Genomic DNA, 13920 nt, shown 5'->3' with positions numbered 1-13920 from the left:
ATCCTTAAGAAATAATATAAATGGTAATACTACGGAAATTATATGTATAAACCCTTTAAACATGATGAAAAAACAAAAATTTTTTTTAGCTTTACTCAAAACAAATAGATAATGCTAAAGATTCTAGTCAACTAAAACAAACAAAAAATCTCTTTATTTAGATTCGAGAATCATGCAAAACCTAGAATATTTTTTTAAAAGGAAATACCAGCAGAATCATATCCTCTGTACTCCAGTCTCTGAAGGCCTTTGATTAAGGTTTCCAAGATTTCTCGTCTTGTGCGAGGAACATGGTAGTTTAAGTAAGCAAATATACCTGCAAATGAACAAATATTTAATAAAGAATATGACTAATGAAGCAAAACTAACATAACTGTGACAAAATCCTCATTTGTATAATTACGTCCAAGACGTGCAGAAATATGAAGCTAGAGTCATCTTTATTTTTTTTTTAATATTATTTATTTATTTGAGAAAGAATGAGAGCGAGCACAAGCAAGTAGAAGAGCAGAGGGAGAGGGAGAAGCAGACCCCCCACGGAGCAGGGAGCCCCTTCTGGGGCTTGATCCCAGGATCCTGGGATCGTGACCTGAGCCGAAGCAGATGCTTAACCGACTGAGTCACCCAGGTGTCCCTAGAGTGATCTTTAAAAAAGAAAGAAATTCTCACTTCAAATTATTTAAAGGTGGTGAAAGTTCTACAAAGGGGTATTTCTCCTTCGTATACAAGACTGAAGCAAGTATGTCAAAATAAATGTTTAGCTTTTGCAAAGAAGCTTATAAGGCTAGTCTCATATCTTCCATCACTACCACCTTGTCAAGTAAAATTTATTTTTTTTTTTAAGATTTTATTTATTTGACAGAGAGATAGAGAGCACAAGTAAGCAGAGCAGCAGGCAGAGGGAGAGAGAGAAGCAGGCTCTCTGGGAGCCTGATGTGGGGCTCGATCCCAGGACCCTGGAATCATGACCTGAGCTGAAGGCAGCCACTTAACCAACTCAGCCACCCAGGCACCCCAGTAAAATTTAATTTTAAAAAAGTAAACAATCAACAAATTTGTGGTTTATATCTTATGGCCTGAGCATTGTTTAAAGGAAAACATTTTCTGAAGTATTTTAAGAAATACATGGACCCTACAAAACTAGGCAGATGGAATAATTTTTCTTATAAATAAATATTGATGATGTGAAAAATACAACCTAAATAATTTAATAATAGGGGAAAATGGACCAAAATATTTATATAATCCTCTTAAGGGAAAATGGCATTCCTTGAATGAACCAGTTGTTCACCAGATACTACCAAAAGATAAACTACTATTATGATATTCATAAAAAAGAAGCACTTATTTGGAAAAGCAAAACTAGAATAAAAGGACTAGTACAATGTGAACTGAACCAGAAAAACAAACAGGCAGAACACAGGAAAAGGAAATCCATATTTTGAAAACAGCAGCATGGGGCCCCTGGGTGGCTCAGTAGGTTAAGTACCTGGCTTCAGCTCAGGTCATGATCCCAGGGTTCTGGGATCGAGCCCCATGTTGGGCTCCCTCCTCAGTGTGGAGTCTGCTTCTCCCTCTCCCCCTGCTCATGCACATGCATGCTCACTGTCTTTCACAAATAAAATCTTAAAAAAAAAAAAAAAATACCACAATGTTAATATCCAACAAAAAGCCAATTATGTATGATCACCATGACTGATAAAGTGAAATTTTTTCAATTAAACTATCATGCTCTTCAAAAAAAAAGAAAAAAAGGAAATCCATATCTGAACACTACAGTCCAAAACAAAATGAAAGCAACTGTCTGAACTTCCCCAAAAAAGGCAGTATGATATCAAACACTATAGCAATCCTGTATTTCATTCATATTCTTATTTTTTTATTTATTAAATATTTTATTTGAGAGAAAGCAAGCATGAGTGAGTCAGGCGAGAAACAGGGAGAGAATCTTCAGGCCAACTCCCCTCTAAGCGTGGAGCCTCACAAGGGACTTGATCCCACAACCAATGAGATCATGACCTGAGCCAAAAACAAGGGTCAGTTGCTTAGCCAACCGAGCCACCCGGGTGGCCCGATTCATATATTTTTTAAAACCTTACATCAGTAAAGATTTTTTAAGTTACCATGTGTTGTAGAAGCATGTCACACAGCACCACAACCCTGCATGAGGGCTGCGGTTCCTGATGTCACTGCTTTTCCTTCATCAGGTATCTGGAAAACGCACTAATGACTTGACTTCAATGAAACTTCTATGTGGTTTTACACTTTCCCCCACCATGGGTCACTGGCATTTGATAAAGATTAAATGAATAAAGAAAACTATCAGTTCCAGATAAGCATTATTATTATATCATTAAAAGACAATTCACAGAAGATGAATCTGCTCCCAAAATAAGACTGTAATATAAATGATCTAATGAAACACTGATTGTCAACTGGTCTACACTCTACCACAGTGATGAGCATCAGCTAAATAATCCGCTAGAGGAGGATACAACTGAGCTCATTTGAAAGTCATTAAACAATAAAACACATTACACTGCTAGGAACTGCTGGCCATCTGAGGCCCTCGAGGAAATTCAGAGTTGCAAATCCCAACAATGCAGCACAAACCAGAAAACTCAATACTAAGTCATCTGTTTTTTTTTGTTTGTTTTTAATTAATTAATTTATTTATTTATTTGACAGATAGAGATCACAAGTAGGGAGAGAGGCAGGCAGAGAGAGAGAGAGGAGGAAGCAGGCTCCCTGCCAAGCAGAGAGCCCGATGCGGGGCTCGATCCCAGGACTCTGGGATCATGACCTGAGCGAAAGGCAGAGGCTTTAACCCACTGAGCCACCCAGGCGCCCCCATCTCTGTTTTTTTAAGAAATGTAATTCTGATGGTAAAAGTAACACATATGGAGAATTAAAGATTAAATATAATGAATACCAATTTTTGTCAGTTTAAATGCTGATATAAAACCAACTGTTCTTAAGACAAATTACAGACTCAATACTTTTTTTTTAAGATTTTATTTATTTATTTGACAGAGAGAGATCACAAGTAGATAGAGAGGCATGCAGAGAGAGAGAGAGAGGGAAGCAGGCTCCCTGCTGAGCAGAGAGCCCCATGCGGGACTCGATCCCAGGACCCCGAGATCATGACCTGAGCCGAAGGCAGCAGCTTAACCCACTGAGCCACCCAGGCGCCCGACTCAACACATTTTTTAAAGGAAAATTCAGAGTGACGCAATTTTAAATTTACAACTTTCAATACATGGAACTCAACTTTGATACCATTTCTAACTCCAGTCTCTGGTTTACACTGGCTTAGTGTGTGGATCTTGAGATCCTGAGTATCATTTCCTGGCAAAAGAGATCTTCTAAACTAATACCCACCTACAAACTTCTAAACTAGTAATATTTGAGAAAATAATAAAATTCACACTAAACATTTGTCAGCTCATAAAGTACTCTTTCACCTAAGAAATCCTGCGAATCTTTTAACTCACGTAGGCCTCAAAGCTTTCCACCATACCACCCTGCCTCAAACCCTCTGCAAAATGAATGGGTTTGACTGAGGGGTGGTAAAATAGTTTTCACAGTACGTACCGAGGGATTAACTGATAGTGGCTATAGAAAACATTGCTAAAAATGACTCAGTGGCCCCATTTCCTGAACAGGAAGGAAAGCCGTGATTGATCAGCAACTCATATTACGAGGAAGTAGAAAGTGACAGCACAAGGGACATATTGCCTGACATTTGAGGGCATCTACAGTCCTCACCAGCTTGATGTTCTAGAATTCTGAATTATATTTCTGAAGATGTTCTGAAGATTCTTCTGATTGCTTTGGAACCATTCCAGATGAATTTGACATTTTTTAACACCTATACACACTTCTCTTCTGGGCCTCATTTCTTTGTTAAAACATTTACATGATTTTGTTCTATCTACGATGTATCCACCATATTAAAATTGGAAACCTGGTGAAGAGCTTTATTATTTTCAGAGTGCAATCAACTGTTGAACACAGGTTTGAACTGCACAGGTCCACTTATGTGTGGATTTTTCCAACAAATACAGTATAGTGCTGTAAATGTATTTTCTCTCCCTTATGATTTTCCTAATAAATTTTCTTTTCTCCAGCTTTTGTAAGAATATGGTATATAATGTATGTAATATACAAAACATGTATTAATGTTTTTGGTGAGCTCTGTTTATATTATGGTTGAGCTTTCCAGTTAACACATGGCGATGAGAGTTAAATTTGGGGGGAGTCAAAAGTTATACTCGGATTTTCCACTGCAGGGGGTGAGGGTGGGCACCCCAAACCCCATGTTGTTCAAGGATCAACTGTATTCTGCTAAGAATAAAAGCAAAGTAATATATAAAATTTGAGGACATTTTTCTGCAAAATTGCATTATTATCATAGCTAAGAAGATAATACTAAAACCACTTGATACAATGTTCATATTTAATATTTCCCTATGGTTCAGTCAGTTAAGAATCTGCCTTTGGCTCAGGTCATGATCCCGGGGTCCTGAAACTGAGCCCAACATTAGGCTTCCTGTTTGGTTGGGGGCCTGCTTCTCCCTCCCTCTCTACCGCCCCCCCCACTCGCTCACGCTCATATGAACTCACTCTTTCTCTCAAATAATAAAATCTTTAAAAAATAAATAAAATTTCCCGATTATAAAAAGTCTTTTACAGCTGATTTGGTCATTCTAGGATATAATAAAGAATCATACCTCATATTTGATTGTTATGTCTCAAAAGTCTCTTTGAATCCAGATGGTCTCTCCCCTACTGTTTTCCCCAACTCACTGACTTACTGGCAAGCTGAGGCCAATTTTCTTGTTGACTGTCTCACCTCCTGGCTGTGTCTGTTTCCACACAGTGTAGTCTAACCAATTCCTCTATTCCTTCTATTTCCTATAGACTGGAAAATAGATCTAAAGACTTAATTGAGTTACGTTAAAATTTGGAAGCAAGAATTATTCACAATGTATGTATTTTATAATGTCCATAGGTCCCCTATTAGTGATGTTAAGATTGTCACTAGTAAAGACAATCAGATCATCTAACCTATCATATTCTAAAAGCATCTTCAGAATACTTTTTCAGATAATGACAGCACTGATTTTTAAGACATTCATATTCTCTTTCTTTTTGATCTATGTAATAATGGTGCATTTCCCAATCAGTGGCATCTAGATTCAATAAAGTACCATATATCATGTTCTAATTCAAAATCTGCCTTTTCCTTGAGAGGAAGAAAGACTATTATCTATAATCATCACTGTCATCTTTTGGTTCACTCCTGGAACAAAGAGGAGGAGGAACAGAGGAAGAAGTTGAAGCAACATTTCTCCCTAAATAACCACGTAGGGATTGAAAGGAAGAAAAGGACAACCTATGTAGAGAAGTCTTTTAAAATATCAAAGTAACAGAGTTGGGTGAAGGGGCGGGGGGCGGGGGGGGAGACTTGTTTTTTTTCTTCAGGCATGCAGGGCATGTTCACAAGGGAGGCACTCACAACTCAAAATGGTGCTTAGTAGAGTAGAAATCACTAGAATGAGCCCCATTTTACATCTTTTACTTGTCTTCTCAAACCTCCCAGAAACAGCTCTACTTTAGGTTAACTACTAAAAGCCTAAAAATCAACTCTCCCTTGCTCTGGGGTAATTGCTCCAATACCACACACAGCAGCTGTAGGGAGCACAGGAGCTCTTCCACTCCTACATCAGCATGTGCTTCCAGAGTGTAAGTTTTCTTATTAATGGAATATTCTTGAGATAAGCATCTCCCCCAGGATGCAGATCTTCTCACCTACAGGCACCATTCTTGGAAAAATGCAACTTAAATTCAATGATGTGAACACACTAATGTTTGCTTAACCAAACATTCAGACATAACCTGGGTCAGGACATACTTGGTTGAAAGGCTATTAAACCTCCCTGAAATGAAAACTGAATGCAGCTTAGCTGACTAATTATTAAAGTTCCTATGCCTGATTGAATTTATGTCCTTGTAAATAAGAATATTTTACATTTTTTTCCCTTGACAACTTCCATATTTTCAATCCTCAGACATTATAATTTATCAGTGATAAGTGTTCAAATTCATTCTATAAATTTTATACTTTCTGAATCAAAATCCATCTGCAATCCCACTTAACTTTCATTTTTAAATTTTTCTTATAATGCAAGTTATATTTCATTCACTATCATCTTTAAAAGATTCAAATTACACAAATGCTACAGAATGAACTGTGAAAATCTGGGGCGCCTGGGTGGCTCAGTCAGTTAGGTGTCGGCCTTCAGCTCAGATCACGATCCCAGGGTTCTGGATTGAGCCCCACTTTCAGGGTCCCCGCTTCTCCCTCTCCCTCTGCCTGCTGCACCCGCAGCTTGTGCTCTGTCAAATAAAATCAAATCTTTAAAAAAAAATTGTGAAAATCTCCTTTTGTACCTCCATACAAGGAAGATATGCACTGTAATTCTGACAAACTGTCCCAATCCTTTAGCTCTGAACCTATGTATAGGTACTGTCCTATAACTATACATATATAAAGCTACACGTACATGGTTTTAGAGGGTACTTTTTTTAACACATAAATGTGATAACTGTCTAAGGGCACCTGGGTGGCTCAGTGGGTTAGGCCTCTGCCTTCAGCTCAGGTCAAGATCTCAGGGTCCTGGGATCTAGCCCTGCATCAGGTTCCCTACTCAGCGGGGAGCCTGCTCCCTCCTCTTTCTCTGCCTGCCTCTCTGCCTACTTGTGATCTCTGTCAAATAAATAAAATATTTAAAAATAAATAAATAATAAATAAATGTGATAACCCTCTATGTATTTTCTTTTTCTTAAAATGTTGAATATCTTTTTATGGCAGTAAATACACATCCACCCTATTCAATATAATGGCTGCATACTACTCCATAATAGATTTATTTTACCTAATCATTTCCACCCTGGTTGAGGTTCTTCTAACTCTTCATAATTACAAACAATGCTGCAACTAAACTTACACACAACAACTTGACGCTTATCATAAAACATATTCAATATTATAATCATGGAGACACATTCTACACAAAAGATTCCTTTAAAAGAGGAAGTATTCAAGATTATGTTTTCTACAATCCTAAAAACACCAAGAAAATACTGTAACATTTGGAGTGACACAATGAGGAATTTCAGTTAGTGTTTTTTAATTGTTTAAGATCTTTACCCTATTTACAAAATGCTGGTTCAAGTGTCCCCTACTTTGTTGTAAATACACGTTGCCATTGGAAGGAGCTCCTTAACACCTTCCTCGTACATTTAGCGATCTGGAACTCAAAGCACTGTTCAAACCCTGACATCTCTAATTATACACTCCCTCACAGCCTACCTACGGCATCATCTTTCCTGAGAAAAAGCATGCACTTTCTGCTCACAAACCTTCAAACATTCCATCTCTTCCTCCTCCATCTAACCAATCCCATCAGACCACAATTTTCAGCCTCCTGACAAACCAGCCCCTCTGGGTCCACTGTGCTCTTACTCCTGGGTCCCTGAGCAGGTCTACAGTAGAGTGCATCCACTTCAAGTCCATCTATCCATTTCAGGCCCACTTTTGTAGGAGCCCTCCCAACTGCCAGCCAGTCAGTTAATTCACTGCTTGTCCAGCTTTCAAACTTCCCCAGATATTATTCTAAAGCTAGAATCTAGGCTACTCCATTTCTCTCCTCCCAGTTTCTTTCTCAGTTTCTGGTAGATTCTCACAAAATTTCATTCAGAATTTCATCTCTTCATCTTAACAATATATACCCTCCAACCCTTCCTACGTTGTTCCAATAAGCCAGAGGCCATTCACCCTGGAGACATGCTGTGGATACAGATACAGCCTGGTGAGAGATCCATAACCCTCTCCCCCAGATTTTCAAGGGCCAAAAAGAGCTCACCAAACACTGCTGGAACATCACAGCTGTCCAAGGCATAGGAAAACCCACTCCAGGGTGCCTTATCCTTCCCTATGAGCTCAAAATAGAGAAACATATTTCACACACTATTTCCTGAAGCCAGTCTCTCCTACCTGTAACTCTTGATAAGCAATTCCTCAACTTTCTAAATACAGAACCTTTTATTACCTCAAAATATTTTGAGGATCCTACAAAATCGTGGGTTGAATTTTTATTATCCAATGATCTAGAACAACTTCTGTACAACTTTACAGACAATGCTTAGAGTATGAATCAACCAGTGAACACCCATAGTAACTGCACAGCTTACAGGTCAAGAACCACAGCTCTAGAACTCAACTTTTCAACTCTATCAGGGGACCTCAGTTTCATAATACTCCCTCCTCTGCTGGTATGCAAGCCCTCCTCCTCAACACAAACTCGGGTTCTTCTGCCTGCATCTATGCAACTTCTCTAATGATTTCTCTACAGCCAAATACACTCAACTTCTTTCTGCAATATTAAACATGAATGACCTACTTCTGCAGATTCTGTCCAAGTCAATACACTACTTTGAAACTCTTCTGCCTCTAATCACCGTTCTTTGGCTCCTTTTCCTGGAATTCTTACTTCTTCTTTCAAACCCCATGGCAACAGTTCTCAACCTATTTACAACTCCATTCACTGCTGGGTAAATGCCATCAATGGTATCTCTCACAGTGCACTAATTCTCTACCAGCTGGCACTATTCCTCAACGTATGAGTACTGCTGCTGGGGCACCTGGCTGGCTCAGTCCATAGGGCATCTGACTCTTGATCTTGGGGTTAGGTTCGAGTCCTACACTGGGTGTAGAGATTACTTTAAAAAAAAAATTAATTAATTAAAAATTAAAAAGTACTGCCCCATTACCTGGAACATTCCTCCCATAACTAGTCTCTGATTTTCTATTCAGTCCACTTGTAGTCCATAACATGGCAAAGAACAATGAACAAGAAATGCCTACAAACACACTTGTTGCATTTCTTGTGTTGCACCTGTATATATTCACTGTTTCCTCCAACCAGACAGCAACTCCTTGAAGGCAATTCCCTTATCTTGGGCATCTCCCTGAAGGACAAAGCACCAAGTATAAACCCATCACTTCAAATACCTTCTAAGGCTTTCTATGTACTTGAAATATAGAGTCAAAATTTCCTAAACCACAGAACGAGAACACTATTTTGCAGGATGCTAAACAGGGATAAGGTGAAAGAAATGTTCCATAATTAAAGGTTTAAGTAATACTGGGTTAAAGTTAACATGTTTATTTGTAGAACTTTCTAGAAACTTTAATCTCACTAATTGTGAATCTCCAAAAGCAGAATTTCCCACACTTGTGTTATGAAACTCTTTCCCACCTTGTATTGCTCATAACCAGCACCTATTAACTTCTCCCTTTCCAGGAAACACAATTGAGGAAATATTTATTAAGCAATTAATTATTTTCTTTCACAACTACTTTATATCCAGTATGATTTCCAAGAATGTGTTCATAGTTTCGGTTTTATGATTTCTCCTAGCAGCCAGTCTCAGCACCCCTCAATTACCTCCAAAGCTATTAGACAGTATTATTACAAAAATCTTTTTAAGGATACATTTCAGGATACTCTTAAATTCTAAGCTCCCTTACTGTTTTTAAATATGGCCTCATTTACAAAAACTCCATTTCACCCGCTCTTTCAAGGACAATGTAGTCGCATTCAGAATGGTCCCACATTTGACATACCATCAAAGGCTGTCCTATAATACAGCCTCTAACAAAATTAGTCTGCCCCAAGTCCCTGGTAATAGAACTGTTTACCTTTATGCCAAGGAGGTTGGAAAAGCACCAAAATGCACATGTGGCATGTGCCCAGGCCAACTTCGAGGCATTTGTGCTGTGAGCCCTACAGTTCTTATGAGGCTGTCAAAAAAACAAAACAAACAAAAAAAAAACACCCCAGCAGAGACCTCAGTGATTCCACGTGTGCTGTGTCAGTGACTGGATCAAGCATGTTGTACTTATTGAGGAGGAAAACAATGTTTTGAACGTGTTGAAGGAATAGGCAGAGTCACAAAGCTAAACTTAAAAATGCAGTTTAAAAAATAAATAAATAAATAAATAAAAACGCAGTTTTGAGTACCAAGAAAAATCAAAAGAAAAAAAAAGAATGGTATAACCCTACATTTATCATAAAAAAGAAAAAAAAAAAACAGTACAATCTGTTAAAAGCTGTGGGCAGCTTATTGACTTGCCATTCTCTCACCAAAACAAAAAGTAATACAAATAAAAAGAACAAAGTGTATTCTAGAAAACCAAGAGGAAGATAAAATAAATTTGGAAAACAGGCACACTATTATTCTTCTCTGGGAGATTCACAACACTTAGTCGCCCACTAAAGGTTCCAAGAAACACGCCAAAAAAAAGAGCCAATTCAACACTGTTTAATCTACTGTTTCCCAAATTTATTTGACCATAGAACCTTTTTTTCCTCCTGATTAACACTATTAACATCTCAGCATAAACTGGTAAACATTATGACAGTTTTATTAGTATATCTGATTGGAAAAAGCATATCACAGAATTTTCTGCCTTCATTCCTCCGCTTCAACATTGTACAGTGTTGAGACAAAATAATCTTTTTTAAAAACTTGGAATACGCCGCAGGTAATCAGAAGGTAAACTTCTATGCATCTGGAGATGGGTGAAAAAGGAGTTGGAGATTAAGGGGCACTTGTCCACGATGAGCACTGGGTGAGGTACGGAATCTCTGAATCACTATATTGCATACCTGAAACTAATACTAACACTGTAGGTTAACTCTACTGGAATTAAAATGAAAAAGAAGGTAAACCTCTAAATTTTCCTATCTAATGTCATTCCCCCTCACTTCCTTTGCCTAGGAATTTTATTTCAATGATTGAGCTGTGGGAAGAAAATAAATACAAAGTCTTATCCTTTTAACAGTTAAGTTTCAGAATCTACATTAAAGAGGAAATAAATTCTGAACTCTATTCCTGGAATCATGCAAAACTCTGTTCTGGGTTAAAGGCAGGACCTTGGAAATGTTTCAAATACTAGTTCTTTATAACCGGTGTGTTTCCTCAGCAGTAAAACTCTATGGAATGGGGATGTTGGCTGTGTGAAAACTCCCACTTATCTAGTCTCCACCCCAAAGCCTCACCCTTATCTGAACCTTTCTAAAGCAAATCTGATTTTTTTTTTTCCAGATACAAGAAGAAATGACCTGCAACCAGGAAGCCACATGCTTAACTAGGCACACACCTCTACATTCAGGAAAAGTTAATTACCAAATGAAGCATCCTGGGGATTAATCAGTTTGCAAATTCACTACTACACAGCTACAATCTAAATAATGTATTTTTCAAAACCACTCTACTAACCAGGCACTGCAAAAGTATAACTGATTCTAAAGTCAGTCCTAATCTAATAATTTCAGAAACTATTTATAGATGTTTCTGTTTTGAGGTTTGTTTTTTTTTTTAATCTGCTCTAAATTTAAACCTGCTCCTCATTTTCAGAAGCTGAAATTACCATAAAATTAAGTACAGGAAAAATATACACCAATGAGCACAAGCCACCTCCTGCCAGGATATTCTTGCAAAAGGCTATGAAGAATAAGTTTCCCAGATAGCTTCAACTCTATTACAATCCTACTTTCCTTAAAAAAGCGTTCCTTCTTCCAGGTGTAAGGTGAGCTGTAAATTTCAATAAAAGCATTAAGAATATAACTCTTTTTACTGACAGTAGCCAAGTAAATGCCTATTTTAGAGCTTATCAATCATTTCAGATATAATTCTGACAATCCCCTTTAACTAACAGTTTTAGGGAATATTAAAATTACAAAGTCCCAAAACATGAAATAAAAGGACCTATGTTTTTTAACTGCTCTTGGTAAAACGTTTATTATATGTGGGCCAACACTGTTCATAGATGTTTTAAATGGGTGCACAGGCACGTCATATCGCATGTTACAGTCACTTTCGGGCCTCTCCCACCACAGGATTAGGTCTGAGCCCATTCACCAAGTTATTGATTAGCAATGGTTTCTGTTGAGACAGGGGGTGGCACTTAGTAAGATCATGTAGAATGTCATGTCGTAGCTCTAGCTATACATAGTTCTGTTTCTACTGGGCCCGCCCGAAAGAAAGCAACTAAAAATAAATATTTTTGAAAAGGTAAATCCTAGAAGAAAGGAAGATAAGTTCAAGTGATCTCACCTGATGTTCCACAGGTTGCCACACTCACCTGACGGACTCTTCTGAAGGCAAGCCCCTCTACACCTCAGTTCCCTCGGCCCTCTCTCCCTTTCCAAGACAAATATCTATATTTCTGTTCCCTCCTCAGCGCAAAACTGCCCCCAGTGGCCCCCCCAGATCCACTCCAGGGCCCGCCCTCCTCCCAGGTACCCTCCTAGGTCCACCACCCCCATCCCGCTCGCAGAGGCCGGCCTCCGCACCCAGCACACGCACTTCACACCCTCACACTCCGGCTCCCGCCAGCCTCCGGCCTCGGCGGCGCCCGCGCCGCACCCCAGCACCGCCCCGCAACACGCCCCCCGCCCGCAGCCCTCTTACCGCACATGATGCAGAAGGCACGGTCGGCGGGAGAGCAGCGAACGGCTGGCGAGGTCGGGAGCGCACACACGAGCGTCTGGGGCGATCGGCGAGCTTGGGGCCCCGAGGCAAGCCAACACGACTCCCTCGCGGATGCGACGACCGAAGAAACCACAGTCTTCTCGGCCTCCCGGGCTCGCCAGCAACTGCCGACGGGCCCCGCCTCTCGGCGCGCAGCGCGCCGCCGCCACCGCCTCCCGTGGATCCCATTGGGCCAAGTGCACGCCGCTCACGCGCAGCTCCCGCCTCACCGTGCCGCCCCGCCCCGCCCTCGAGCCCACGCAGGCGCTGGCCTGCTGGCGGCTGAGACGTGGCACCAGCCAGTGGCCGCATCCGCTTGGGGTTCCTGGAGCCGCCCGGCCCCTCGGGCGAGGAGTTGGAGGAACCACGCCGTGGGGGAGGAAGAAACTCGGTGGCTGGCAGGGAAAGACGGAACGTTAAGGAAAGAGGAGGATGGAATTGTCAGCAAAGCAAATAGCATTGGAGCACGCGCCCAATGCAACCCAAGGCCCCAGGCTCCGGCACCCCACGAAGCGCCGGAAAAAGGAGGAAGAAAGCGGGAGGCCTGAAAAGGGGGGATAAGCAAGTCAGAGTGGAAAGGGACATAAGACTAAAGAAAAATTGCAAAGAAAATTGAATGAGGTAGAGAGGAAAGTTACCAAATTCTTGATGCAAAGCTCCATTCAGGTTCATCCAGTCTTTCTGGAGACAGGGAGTTTAGTTCCGGACTTAAGCTCTGTGTAATATGCTTGGCCTCTAAACGCCCTCCGCACCCCACCCCACCCCCATTCATTGCCTTCCTAACCCCCAGTTTTTGGCAGAGGGGATGGGGGGGTGCGGAGCGGAGGACGTAAAGCTCGACGATACAACACTGTGCTATGGTCTTACGAAACTCTTCTGGCTCAGACTTCTGATGGCCCACCTGAGAAGACTAGGAATTGCCCAGATTTGACATCCTTACGTTTGACTCACTGACGATTAATTCTGTAATTAATTCTGTAAACTCCTGCCAAGAGAGACTTAATCAGAGAGAGATGATGTTTCTGAGAATTTATTATCCAAGCATTTGCTCTAGGAAGCTTTAAATGGTATCTTTAGTCAAATGTAGATGGTTATCATAACTATTAATGGCTCTAGATTAGGATCAAATAAAAACTTGACTGGCATACAGAATATGGCATGGACTTCTGACCCTAGGTATCTGGTCTTACCTCACACGATTGCTCTCTTCCTACCCCACCTCCCAGCCCTTTACACTCCAAAGCTACAGTTTCCCTACTGCGCCAACATTCTCAAATATTTTGTACACATTAGTGACTCTTCCTGGAATCCCCA

General features: G+C 40.3%; 1 protein-coding gene across 1 annotated transcript in view; it reads right to left on the bottom strand.

Annotated features, from left to right (window-relative positions):
• Positions 1-12747, bottom strand: part of GFPT1 (glutamine--fructose-6-phosphate transaminase 1) — a 59189-nt gene extending 46442 nt beyond the window's left edge. Inside the window, exons 1-2 of the mRNA XM_045978984.1 lie at positions 12547-12747; positions 209-316 (exon numbers count right to left, since the gene is read on the bottom strand). Of these exons, the coding sequence (XP_045834940.1) occupies positions 209-316; positions 12547-12553 (115 nt within the window). The 5' untranslated portion in view covers positions 12554-12747. The remainder of the gene's footprint in view (positions 1-208; positions 317-12546) is intronic.
• Between the last annotated feature and the right edge of the window lie 1173 nt (positions 12748-13920).

This window comes from Meles meles, chromosome 15 (genome assembly GCF_922984935.1).
Source record: "Meles meles chromosome 15, mMelMel3.1 paternal haplotype, whole genome shotgun sequence".
Classification (NCBI taxonomy): Eukaryota; Metazoa; Chordata; class Mammalia; order Carnivora; family Mustelidae; genus Meles; species Meles meles.
This window is presented reverse-complemented; position numbering and strand designations above follow the sequence as displayed.